General features: G+C 37.9%; 2 protein-coding genes across 4 annotated transcripts; one reads left to right on the top strand and one right to left on the bottom strand.

The window, feature by feature from the left end:
- Positions 1 to 59: 59 nt before the first annotated feature.
- si:ch211-114c17.1 (pre-mRNA-processing factor 39) lies at positions 60 to 7713 on the top strand. Of its 3 annotated transcripts, none has more exons than XM_058798648.1 (14): positions 60 to 123; positions 568 to 776; positions 865 to 990; positions 1163 to 1281; positions 3546 to 3713; positions 4074 to 4257; positions 4352 to 4456; positions 4863 to 5099; positions 5197 to 5323; positions 5455 to 5726; positions 6425 to 6609; positions 6745 to 6816; positions 6902 to 7073; positions 7199 to 7713. In XM_058798648.1, the coding sequence occupies exons 1-14, from the start codon at positions 66 to 68 to the stop codon at positions 7271 to 7273; spliced, it is 2109 nt and encodes a 702-aa protein (XP_058654631.1). In that variant the 5' UTR covers positions 60 to 65; the 3' UTR covers positions 7274 to 7713. The 3 variants fall into 3 exon arrangements, with proteins under 3 accessions (XP_058654631.1, XP_058654630.1, XP_058654629.1); XM_058798647.1 differs by having other exon boundaries at positions 62 to 123; positions 538 to 776; positions 7202 to 7713; XM_058798646.1 differs by having other exon boundaries at positions 62 to 123; positions 538 to 776.
- Positions 7714 to 8173: 460 nt separating this feature from the next.
- On the bottom strand, positions 8174 to 11492 carry ubxn1 (UBX domain protein 1). The gene is made up of 10 exons (XM_058798649.1): positions 11339 to 11492; positions 10749 to 10811; positions 10614 to 10667; positions 10314 to 10426; positions 10124 to 10199; positions 9842 to 10033; positions 9216 to 9267; positions 8991 to 9113; positions 8628 to 8805; positions 8174 to 8501 (listed from the first exon to the last, which is right to left on the bottom strand). Exons 2-10 carry the CDS (start codon positions 10805 to 10807, stop codon positions 8461 to 8463), a joined length of 888 nt encoding a protein of 295 aa, XP_058654632.1. The 5' UTR covers positions 10808 to 10811; positions 11339 to 11492; the 3' UTR covers positions 8174 to 8460.
- Positions 11493 to 11922: the final 430 nt, after the last annotated feature.

The following is an 11922-nucleotide window of genomic DNA, read 5'->3' as shown; positions in this document are numbered from 1 at the left end:
CTGCGACAGTAAAATTAAAAAGCAGGGGTCGCACTTTAAGTGCGTCATTTGTTGTGTGGTCAATAATGGCGGAGGAAGGCACTGAGGACCTGGGCAACAAGGGGGAACTCACAAACCCTTCAGGTTTCCCTTTAAAAGTTACCTAATAAAATACCGAGTTTTTAAGCTTGTGTGAATAATTTGTCGCATTCAGTTCTTAAACGCTTTATTCATAAGTTATTACACCAGCGCGTCTTCATAGCTAACGTAGCGATCTAAATAATTATTGATTCATTGATTCAAACTTGAGCATTTTTATCCCGTAAGAGTTGTTTGACACATTTATGTTAAATTTAATTAATAAATCACCTTTCGTCATCAGAATATGTAACACTTTTGTCCAGTAAGTAGCGAGACCAAAGCGAGATTCAGTTTTACTAACTTTAATATCATAAGTTGACACGGATAAACTATTCTTACTCCCTATATTCTACATCATAACATAATTCAGTACAGTGAATTAAACTGCAGTCTGTTTAATCAATACATCGCTTTCAGTGACAGAGCTTTATGACCCTGAGGTTGCAGACCTTCCCAAGACAGATGTTGAGGAGTCAGCAGAGAGTGGTGCTGATGGAGGAGACACTGGCGCCCCAACAGCGTCCTACACAGCGGAAGGAGAAGAGGAAGAAGAGGGAGAGGTGCCTGCAGACTTCCAGAGACTTTGGAAACTTACTAGCGATAATCCTCAAGATTTCAACAGCTGGACTGACCTCCTGCAGTATTGTGAACAAGAGGTGAATGTGTTGTAAACAGATTGCAGTGTTTCATTATTGGGAACATTAAAATGTTAGTTGGTTTTAAATTTTTCATTATTTATTGTAGGGCCACGTGAGGGCTTGCCGTCAAGCCCTAAATGCGTTTCTGCTGAGGTATCCTCTGTGTTACGGTTACTGGAAAAAGTTTGCGGATCTTGAGAGACGGGCCGGTCACGTCGATAAGGCTGAAGAGGTGAGAACATGCATAGATGAACATTTCAGTCAAATACAAAAAAAACCCAGGAACAATCCCAAGCCGTAAAATTACTTGGCATACTATGTTTCTGTAATTTTGTAATATTTAAAAATGATTTGTACATAATACGGCAGCAGAGATGTAAAGCTGTATTTGGTTTCTTTGACAGGTGTGTGAACAAGGTTTGAAGGCAATCCCTCTCAGTGTTGATCTCTGGATCCACTACATCAACCTGCTGCTGGGAACGCTCAACATGAACCTGCCTGAGTCAACACAGCGCATCCGCAGGTACCACTGACAAACAATGCAGCCTTTTTTTCCCCACTTGGCACTGATGCCAAGTTAACTTTGCAAGGGAACAGCAAGAATTTGATCAGTATGGTAATGGTTCGTTACACACACACACACACACACACACTATGAAGTCATCATCTTAGAGAGTGGAAGTACAGAATAAAGCAGGATTCTTTAATATCTCTTAAGCACACATAAGGTTACACATTTCACTCTTGCCATAACTTGATTAATAGTCAAACAAGAAATAATGTAATAATATAATTAATATCAATATGAAGGATCTGGCAGCTGAGCATCCACTCCTTCAGAATGAAGGTCTTGCGGGTTTGGAGCAACATTATCCCCTTTAAAGGGATAGTTCACCCAAACAGAAATTCTGTCATCATTTACTCACCCTCAAGTAGTTTCAAACCTTTATGAATTTCTTTGTTCTGCTGAACACAAAGGAAGATATTCTGAAGAATGTGGGAAACAGAGCAGTTCTGGGGCACCATTGACTTGCATAGTATTTTTTTTCCTAAACAACCTGGTTACAAACTTTCTTCAAAATATCTTCCTTTGTGTTCGGCAGAACAAAGACATTCATACAGGTTTGAAACTACTTGAGGGTGAGTAAATGATGACAGAATTTTCATTTTTGGGTGAACTATCCCTTTAACAATACAGTTATTCTCCTAAACAGTTCAAGCAAATAGGCCTATGCACAATTAAGTCTGCAATACACTGCACAGTTTTTATTTAGATTATTGCACCGATTAACAGGCTGTTCAAGTTGACACTAGTTGCGAAACTAGTTAGTAGTGCATTTGTCATGCATCTCCTGGAAATGAGGTGCATGTTTCTGCATTAGTTTGTTGTGTTCAGAACAACCTGAAAGTGTGGTAGTCTGTTATCCTCAGTCATTTAGTGTAAGATGTCCAGTTTTTCTCTGTAATCATTTACAAGTTGGCAAGTATATGATGCCTAGAGTTTTAAAATCTGTTCAGATTTGAAAAGTTGTGAGTGTATTCCAGACTTTCATTAAGACTTATCTAAAGGAAACTGCGATAATTTTTTTTATCCCTGTTGTGATATACAGTATCTCACAAAAGTGAGTACACCCCTCACATTTCAGCAACAATTTTAGTATATCTTCTCAAGGGACAATACTACTCAAATGAAACTTTGATATATTTTATAGTAGTCAGTGTGCAGCTTGTATAGAAGTACAAATTTACTGTCCTCTAAATATAACTCAACAAAATAACTGGCAACAAAAATGAGTACACCCTAAGTGAACGCCAAAACTGTGTCCTGCAGTTGTCATCTTGGCGGTGTGTTTGGGGTCGTTATTATGTTGGAAAACTGCCGTTCGGCCCAGTTTCTGAAGGGAGGGCATCATCTTCTGCTTCCGAATGTCTCGGTACATGTTGTAATCCATGTTTCCCTCAATGAACCGCAGCTCCCCACTGACAAGCTGACCTTCCGCTTCTGCAACCTCTAAAGCAATGCTGGCCGCACTCATGCGTCTGTTTTTTTGAAGCCAGCTTCTGCACCTGACGCACAGCACAAGGACTCAACTTCTTTGATCAACCCTTGTGAGGCCTGTTCCGAGTGGAACCAGTCTTGTAAAACCTCTATATGACCACTGTACTGTAACTCAGTTTCAGGGTGTTACCGAACTTCTTATAGCCTCTGCCATCTTTGTGGAGAGCAACAGTTCTAACTCTCAAATCCTCAGAGAGTTCTTTGCCATGAGGTGCCATCCAGTGGTCAGTATGAGAGAATTGTACTCAAAACACCAAATTTTAACTGCTGTAATACAAGATACACAAATTTGTATAGTCCTTTCAATCAGACAAAAACATGAACATGAGGAATAGGACATGTGGCTTTGCATGGTTAAACAACGTATAGCTGTTATCACTTAGGGTGTACTCACTTTTGTTGCTAGCTTTTTTGACAATAAAGGCTGTATGTTGAGTTATTTTCAGAGGACAGTAAATCTGTACTGCTAAACAAGTTGCACGTTGACTACTCTAAAATATATCCAAGTTTCATTTCTATAGTATTGACCCTTGAGAAGATATACTAAAATGGTAGGGTGGGGCTTTTGTCCATCTGGAATTGATCGGACAGGTAACAGGTAACATTCTGTAAAAAATAAGAGTGGTCAATTTTGATTTCATGGTAACTTTAAACATTATTCTTTACAGTAATAAGACATGTCAAGAAACAATGTAACTTGAAAAGTAAATGTCCTGTTCTCTCCTCAGTGTGTTTGAGGAGGCAGTTGCAGCCGCTGGCTGGGACTTCCATTCAGACAGGCTGTGGGATCTGTACGCCGAGTGGGAGAAGGAGCAGGGCAACCTGAATTTCATGACTGGCGTCTATGACCGAGTACTGAGGGTCCCCACACAGCTCTACAACACACATTATGAAAAGTACGCTATGCTCATAGATCATGTTATATGTGTTAACATAATTTGTTTCCTCACACAACTCCTCAGATTTGAGGCACATAATCCACATACCACACACACACGCATGGATTTGTGAGAATTTGTTATCATTTCTTCTCACGCTCATATTCTGTGATCTCTTTCCCCCTTTATATTTAGATGCAGCTGAATGCATCAACAAAAGCCTAATTGGTAAACTGTCAAACACCTGCAGTTAAACACTTCAAATTCAGATCACCAAAATATCACAAAAATTCTTTTGCTTTCAGAGTCCATAAAAATCATGATGACCCTTACATTGAACAAGGCTGATGTTCTCTGAATTTCTGTCTCTTCTCTCAGGCTGAAAACTCACCTAACCTCCCACCCGCCTCAGGACGTCCTGTCCCTTGAGGAGTACAGTAAGGTGAGGAATGAGTACAAACAGAGCCAGATTCAAGCCAAAAAAGAGAGACCTGATATCAGTGCTGAAGAAGAAGAGAGACCGCCTGGGGAGGAAGAGCCTGCAGACAATGGCAAGGACTCGGTAACTCACTTTTTCATCTGGAATAGAAGGTTTTCTTCAACTGATGTGATACTCTAGAGATTATCGTTTTAAGCTTTAACATGTTTTTATGCAGGAAGAAGCAGTGCAGAAGATGCAGGAGCTCCTAATGGTCAGCAGAGAGGAACTGTACCAACAAAATGAAGCAGAAGTCAGAAAGAGATGGAACTTTGAAGATGCTGTAAGTTTCTCAGAAAGATGCTTCATAGAGGTTGAGGAAACTGATGTTATCTATAAAAATAAATCGTGGATACATTTTATGGGAAAGAAATTAATACTTGTATTCGGCAACGATGTGTTAAATTGATCAAAAATGACAGTAAAGGCATTTACATTGTTACAAAAAATCTATTTTAAAAAATGTGGTTCTTTTGACCTTTCTATCAAATAGATGAATAGAATCCTGTAAAACAAACAAAAAAAAAATTCACTAAAATATTATCTACTCAAAATAAAACTGTTATTTTAAATTGTAATATTTTTAATCAAATAAAGAGACTTTCAAAAATATCTAAAAATATTGCTGACCCAAACTTGAACTGTTTATGGGTTGTGTATGAAGTTTTTCTGTCAATTTACCTTCCCAGATTAAAAGGCCTTATTTCCATGTGAAGCCTCTGGATAGAGCCCAGCTGAAAGCCTGGCAGAGCTATCTGGACTGGGAGATTGCAGAAGCTGAAACAGCAGCAGTGGATGCTGAAGGGACGGCTGTGGAAGGCCTTGAAGTCTCAAAACAAGAGTGTGTAGCTGGGCTCAAGAGAGTACTAATTCTGTTTGAACGCTGTCTCATTGCTTGTGCACTCTATGAGGAATTCTGGAATAAAGTAAGTAGAAAGGAGATCCAACAAGATCATGATGATCTGTTTTATAATATTGCTAACTTTTTTGTTGCATTTTGTAAGCTATTTATGTGTGTTGCAGTATGTGCATTACCTGGCACCACACGGGCTGGAGGAGGTGCGTAAAGTGTACCGCAGAGCTTGTGAAATCCATCTTCCATACAAACACAGCATCCACCTTCAATGGGCCTCGTTTGAGGAAAAACATGGTGAGACAGTAAGTTTAGCATAGAAAAAATAGGCTAACCTAAAATCTTAAACATATTGCATTGAAATGTGGGTTTGTTTCAGCTACTGTGTATATTTCATTCTCTCACTTGATTTCTTTTCACTCCCATAGGTAATATTACAGAGGCACAGCGTATTCTAGAATCACTTGAGATGACAGTGCCCGGTTTGGCCGCGGTGCGTCTGAGAAGAGTGGGTCTGGAGCGGAGAGCAGGACGTTTGAATGCGGCGGAGGCACTGCTGAAGGAGACTGTGGAGAAGAGTAAAGACAACCCCCAACTCCATGCCTTCTACTCCATCAAACTGGCTCGCTTTCTTCACAAGCTGTGCAAGAACCCTTCCAGGGCCCGCACTGTTCTACAGGAAGCCATAGAGCTGAGTCCGGTAAATGATGCACATTTTAGGTTACCTGAGAAAACATTTTTTACAGTGCTGTGTTACTTACCAAGAAATTCTATTAAAAATCATTCAGAACAATCATGCAGAACAGGTAAATTCTATAATATAGCTAATATGAAAAAATGAAACAGTTGTTGCTCATGAATTCCCTTTCTGAGGTCAATTATTTATTAGGTTTATAATATATAATATAATATAAAAACAAATATTTTCAATAAATATTTTCAAACAACGTGAACGTGAATTCTTTTACAGTTACCTAAAACATCCCCATGTAGTAGAGTTTGCACACTACTACAACACATGTTTGCCTCTGTCCTGTGCGCGGCATGTTAATTCTTCTGCACACGTGCAGCTTAGAGGGAACATTGAGCATAACTGTTTTATTAATAATAAAGAGAATAAATGATTTCTGAAGGATAATGTCACTGAAGACTGGAGTAATTGCTGCTGAAAATTCAGCTCTGCCATCACAGAATATAAAAAATATAAAGAAAACAGTTCTTTTATATTTTACTATATTATTGTTTTTACTGTATTTTTGATCAAATAAATGCAGTCTTGGTGCACATAAAATAAAAAATCATAACGACCTTAAACTTTTGAGTGGTATTACATAAAATTATCACAGTATGATGCACCACAATACCAATATTTGATGACTCTTGGATTCGGATCCTCAGGATAACGGTAGATTGTATCAGAACCTTCTGGAGCTGGAGATGTCAGGTGACCTGCTGGCTAATGGAGGAGTTGTTCTGCAGTGTGTGGCCAAAGCCCTTGCTGCTCCTCTCTCCCCAAAGACCAAAATCCTTTTCTCCCAACGTGGCCTGCAATTTGCTGAGGACTTTGGGACCACAGTACAGAGGTCAGAATTAATTCAAACCATTCCGGGTAGCTTCAGCACAAGTGATAAAACATGTATATTATGTTAATTTACAAATGGATTATTACTACTAAGTTTACCTAAATGTTTCCTAATATTTTTCTTTTATATTATCAGTGTGTTGAGCATGTATGAGGAGCACCAGAAGCTGCTGAAAGAACATGATGCAAAGAGACAAGCAGAGAATGGGTGAGCTAAACAAAAACAAACCCAGCGACATTTCGACATTTCGTTTTGTGAAAGCCTTTTAAATGTGTGTTTGTTTTTCCTAAAGCGATAATGATGATCCAGAAAAGATGAGCAAAATGGATGATGCATCTGCCTTGACGGTGCCACAGACAGCTCCACCCACAATGCCTCCCAATGTTCCCATGACAACACCACCTCCCTCTATGATGGGCGGAGACATGAGTGGATCATATGGGAGTTATGGCAGCTGGTACCAGGTAAAGGATTGAATGGCACATTGTTAAAGCACTGCATTTACCCAGCAGGAGGCAATTAAAGCTTTAAAAGATTGCATCTTGATTTAAAATGTGTATTGTTTACAAATATTGTCCCTGTGTCTCAGCAGCAACAGTATGGAGGGTATGGCAGCTACCAGAACCCGTGGAACCAGTATAATCAATACTACCCTCCCAGCTAAGTCCCTTCAAAGACTGAGGTCTGGGGTGCTGCTTCATGTGATCCACTCACACATCCTCAATCCTCCAAAAGCCGCAGCAGTGCGTAACTTGAGCCAGTGTCAGAAGTGAGGGATAAAATGTACAAACATATTATTATGTTTTTAAAGGATGTTACCCTCTCTTTCCCTGAATTTTTTGTACTAAGTGCCACCTTACATCCTAAAATGCATTTGTAGATATATATATATATATATATATCTGTTCATGCTTTTTATGTAATTTATCTGTGAATTAAGTCAATTTATTGACTCCTTGAATTGTATTGTGAACATTTTTCTGTTGACCATTTTGTATGAAGTAATTTTAAAATGTTTAAAATTGAGTTTATTGTGCAGTCACCATCTTATAATTTTAATAAAATATAATACACACAAAACATTTTTTAAAATTCAAATATGTTGTAAAGTTTTTACTTAATTGACTTTGCACAGATGTTGAAGAGACTTTCGTTTAATCTTTTTCTTTTCATTTTTACAAGTGTTTTTAATGCTTTACATCTAGGGTTCTCAGACAGGGGCCTCAATTTTTAAATTAAACTATTATTATTAATATCATTAATATTAAATGTACTATTAATGTATATAAACAATCTATGTGCATTAATCAGAAGGTGAGGAACCGCTGCATCACATAGTAAAAGGTAATTTGCTATGATTGTGCAATTCTGATACAAGCTACTATAATCACTCATATGTTAAAGGTTTTTAAACCCTTTTTCAAACAATTTGGTATAGCACAATTCTCGAGATTGAATATTTTAAGAACCAATAGTAACTCTATATGCAATGTTCAGAAGCTTCTGCTTGTTTACAGATTTTGCCTTTACTTCCAACGCCAATATAACATTCAAATCATAAAACTAAGATGAGTAATATTTTATTGGTGAAAATGTCTTTTTTCCATGTGGCAAAACAGAAAGCTAACACCACTTTCTCAAAGTTCATCATTGTGAAAACTCACTCGACCCTTTATTAATCAGTATCAACAGATTTACGTTTAATGGAATTATTGATCAATTCATTGCATGTTTGGTGCTTTAAGTGAAATCATTGCAGTAGCAGTCCACCGATTCATAGTCTCCATAGAGAATCTGTGTAATCTTGCACTGACGTCTGGAAGAACAGCTTGTTTCTATAATTGCTTTGCTTCATTTCTTGGTAACCACAAGGACGGCAGAAGGCACCAAACCTGTCAAGTAAAACAAAAGATCCATAAGTGCCAGATAAAAAAGCTAAGGTTAATTCCTCAGAGACAAAGAACTGATCATTTTAGTACTATATCACTAGTCAACATCAACCTTATATAAATTCTTACCCAGCTCACAAAGGGGTTTTTCCATGTCTAGATCTGTGTACACACGTCTGGGATACGGGGTGATGAGGTTGAAATCCTGTCCATTTTCCCCGTTCATCTGAATATAGACTCTAACAGCAGCCAGAGGTTCCTGAGCCTTGAAGACAGTGCTCAAGGTGGTTCCATCTAGAAGACGCACCTTATGAACAAAGGAGGGTAAGAGAGGAGTTTGAATGATTTGTGGAATCATTCATCATTAAAGTACCTAAAAAATCCCATTTTAAATCTTTTCTATTTAATTCAACATCATCCTGGACTCTCAGGACTACTTGGACACTGACTAATTCATTATGAGTGAAAGGTGGCTTCATTTTGTGGCAGTACCTGTATCCGACAGTCATCGTAGTCTTTCTTAGCAGGAGGAGCCCCTTGGTTCTCAGGTGGAGACTGCAGAGGGGCTTCAAAGGGGGGAGATGACAAACCCGTGCTTGATGAACCACCTCCAAACTGCAGAGGTTTTTGTTATTATTTATATACTTGATATACTAGTAGGCACACAAGATAATAGTAGTAATGTGAAGCGGGCAAAGTAAAAGCATAAATTAATACCTTTCGTGCCCTCTCCTCTCTGTCTCGTGCAATCTTTTCTTTGACTCGCTGCCTAAGAAAGGATCGCAGGTTATTACTAGTGGTTCTCAACTAGGGGCCCCCCAAGATTACTTAAAATGAGCATTTAAATGATAAAAAAAAAAAAAAAGTCACTACATTTCTTGTTTAATGTTTTTCTATAAAGAACTAATTATTTTCAAAAATTGTAACTTTTTAGACCTGGAAAAGTAATGTAAATTAATAAAAATCTTATAACTGCATTGGCATTTTTATAATGAATATATATTTTTATAGTTATGCCTTGATTATCAGGTAGAGAATGGGAGAATCTTCTCTGCATTCCTCCTCTTCTCTAACTTGCTTCCTAATCTAGTTGCCTAATAAACCTGGTAAACCTGACAAATTGCATGGTTCCTCTTTTTTCAAGTCACTTTGAATAAAAGCATTGGCTAAATGCTGTAACGTAATTCTTATTCAGTAAATCACAACACACTGGAAAGGTAATGTTGTGGACCATGGGAAGCCTTGAAGTAAAAAAAAGAATTAGAACCACTGAATACAAGTGAAAACTTTACTGAAAGTGCCTGATCAAAGTTAAACAGGCATTGCATCCCTGTTCGTCTTACTTGGCAAGCTTGTCCTCCATCTTCTCTTTCATGCGCTGGTCAGCTAGCTTCTTCATTTCGTCGTCTTGAAGCTTCTGTTTAACCTGCAGCAGCTCTTGGCCCTGTTTCCTCCTCTGCTTTTCCCTTTCTATTTCCTCCTTTCGCTCTCTCTCTCTCCTCTCCTCCTGTCTCGCCTTCATCAACTCCTCCAGTCTGTGAGGGGAAAGTGATACTTTTCATCAGCTTTTAAATGTGTGTTTTTTACAGTAATGCATTTTAAGGTCAGCTGTACAAAGCACAAACCGTTTTACTTGTTCCAACCTTTCTTCTTCTGTCATAGATTGTTTGGCATCTCCCATTTCTTCAGTAACTTCAGTTGCTGTTTTTTGTTTTGGTTACAGACAAAAATGAAAGAGAAAGTAACTGTGTTGGGTGACGAAATAATGACAACGTTTCCATGAAATTGAGAGTGAGGAGCATCAGAAGAACATACATTCAGAAGTTTCTGTAGGAGACTGGCTCTGTTCTTCTGTGGTGCCGAGAGCATTTCCAGCAGGCGGAACGTAAGGTTCATCTATATCTGGATCATTCTCATGCTCCATTAACCTGTACAGTTATAGAATTGTAAATGCAACTTCCATGCAACTTTTTTTTTTTTTTAATTGATTAAATATATTTAATTGGAACAATTATTGCTCTTTTCCATACAATGAAAATGCATAATGATCACTGGCTATCAGATTGAGTTGCAATTTACTAAAAAACAAAGCATTAAAAAAATATGATGACTCACCAGTCCATTGCTCTCTCAATGCCCTGGTTTCCAGTATGTCCTACTGCCTTCTCCCTACAAAACAATCACTGGGTGAGTGAAAGCACTGGATGAGTGTGTAAACATCAGTGTCACTGTAGAAAAATCTTCACTTACGCTCTGTTTCTGTCGAAGCCCATTTCCAGCAGACTGTCTAACGTAGTGCACTCAGCCATTGTGCTGAAAATGAGTTTATTAAAGCATTATAACAACACAGTCACATTAAGATTACAGATAAACAGAAAATAAAATATAAAACAGAAAGCTTCCTTGGAGTTAAAGAGTTTAAGTTTATTTTCAGAAAAGCTTTTTTTTTTATGTTTTATCATTTAATATACAAAATAGTCATACCGATGGGTAGACACTAAAATCATTGCAGCTCGAAACAGTAAGATTAATTGACTCTACTCTTCTGGCTGACATGATCATATCATCACTACATAATCAAATCTGACTGATAAAGCAATTCAAATAAGTGAGGCAGCAGCCAATATTTATACTGATACATGATCAAATTCAGTTAGCTGGCAGGCTAACACTGAACAGCCTCCAGCAACAGCTAATTATTCTTTTGCATAACTAGTATCTCCTAGCGAGCGCTTAAGAATTTTCTTTATAAAGTAATAGCGCTTTTGTATATCAGGAACGATATTTTTTACTTAATTTCATCGTTAATTAGCCCTGCACGTCGTTGTACAGCTACTTACATTTGTTGTCAGCACTGGGTTGCTTCCACACACATCTACGGAAAGCCGCAAGGACCAATTCGCTTTCTCTGCTCCTGAGCGACTAGACCTGTGCTGTGCGGTCTACCACATGATTAGCTACTATAGAGGGGTGAAAGGACAATAAAATGTAAACACAATAACACCAGCAACTATTATCTGTATCGTAGTTATATATAACCGTATCATAAGGCTAAATTCAAAACTGGGACACTTTCTTTCGTTGAAATGGCTGGGGGAAAATGTCCCGATCAACCTGAATCCACTATATTTGACATCAAAGAAAACGAAGACACAAGTAAGAAGTAAAAAGACGTATATATTTGCAATTAACTATATCTTTTGAAATGGCATGTCATGAAATTGCATAACTTTATGCAACGGTCAGGTATCATTTTAAGGACAATGCATGACAAATAATAAATAAAATAAAAAAACTTCAGAAGTGTCCATTTTAACATTTAACAACTAAAAGTTTTTAAGGTTAAGACATGATTTTACCCAGGTGGCTGTGCAAACCAGTGTTTGGAGAAGTTACTTTTAAAAGTAATGCATTACAATATTGC

The sequence above is a fragment of the Onychostoma macrolepis genome, chromosome 14, assembly GCF_012432095.1.
Source record: "Onychostoma macrolepis isolate SWU-2019 chromosome 14, ASM1243209v1, whole genome shotgun sequence".
Classification (NCBI taxonomy): domain Eukaryota; kingdom Metazoa; phylum Chordata; class Actinopteri; order Cypriniformes; family Cyprinidae; genus Onychostoma; species Onychostoma macrolepis.
Note: the sequence above shows the minus strand (reverse complement) of the source record. Positions and strands in the feature narration are given on the sequence as shown.

Excerpts from the sequence above, each read along its gene's own strand:
- si:ch211-114c17.1 (XM_058798646.1), top strand. The coding sequence starts at position 66 with ATGGCGGAGGAAGGCACTGAGGACCTGGGCAACAAGGGGGAACTCACA. Across the intron at positions 5,100-5,196 it reads ATGAGGAATTCTGGAATAAA|TATGTGCATTACCTGGCACC; the intron begins GTAAGTAGAAAG and ends TGTGTGTTGCAG. Across the intron at positions 5,727-6,424 it reads AAGCCATAGAGCTGAGTCCG|GATAACGGTAGATTGTATCA; the intron begins GTAAATGATGCA and ends TCGGATCCTCAG.
- ubxn1 (XM_058798649.1), bottom strand. The coding sequence starts at position 10,807 with ATGGCTGAGTGCACTACGTTAGACAGTCTGCTGGAAATGGGCTTCGAC. Across the intron at positions 10,668-10,748 it reads GGCTTCGACAGAAACAGAGC|GGAGAAGGCAGTAGGACATA; the intron begins GTAAGTGAAGAT and ends ATTGTTTTGTAG. Across the intron at positions 9,268-9,841 it reads ATGGAGGACAAGCTTGCCAA|GCAGCGAGTCAAAGAAAAGA; the intron begins GTAAGACGAACA and ends ATCCTTTCTTAG.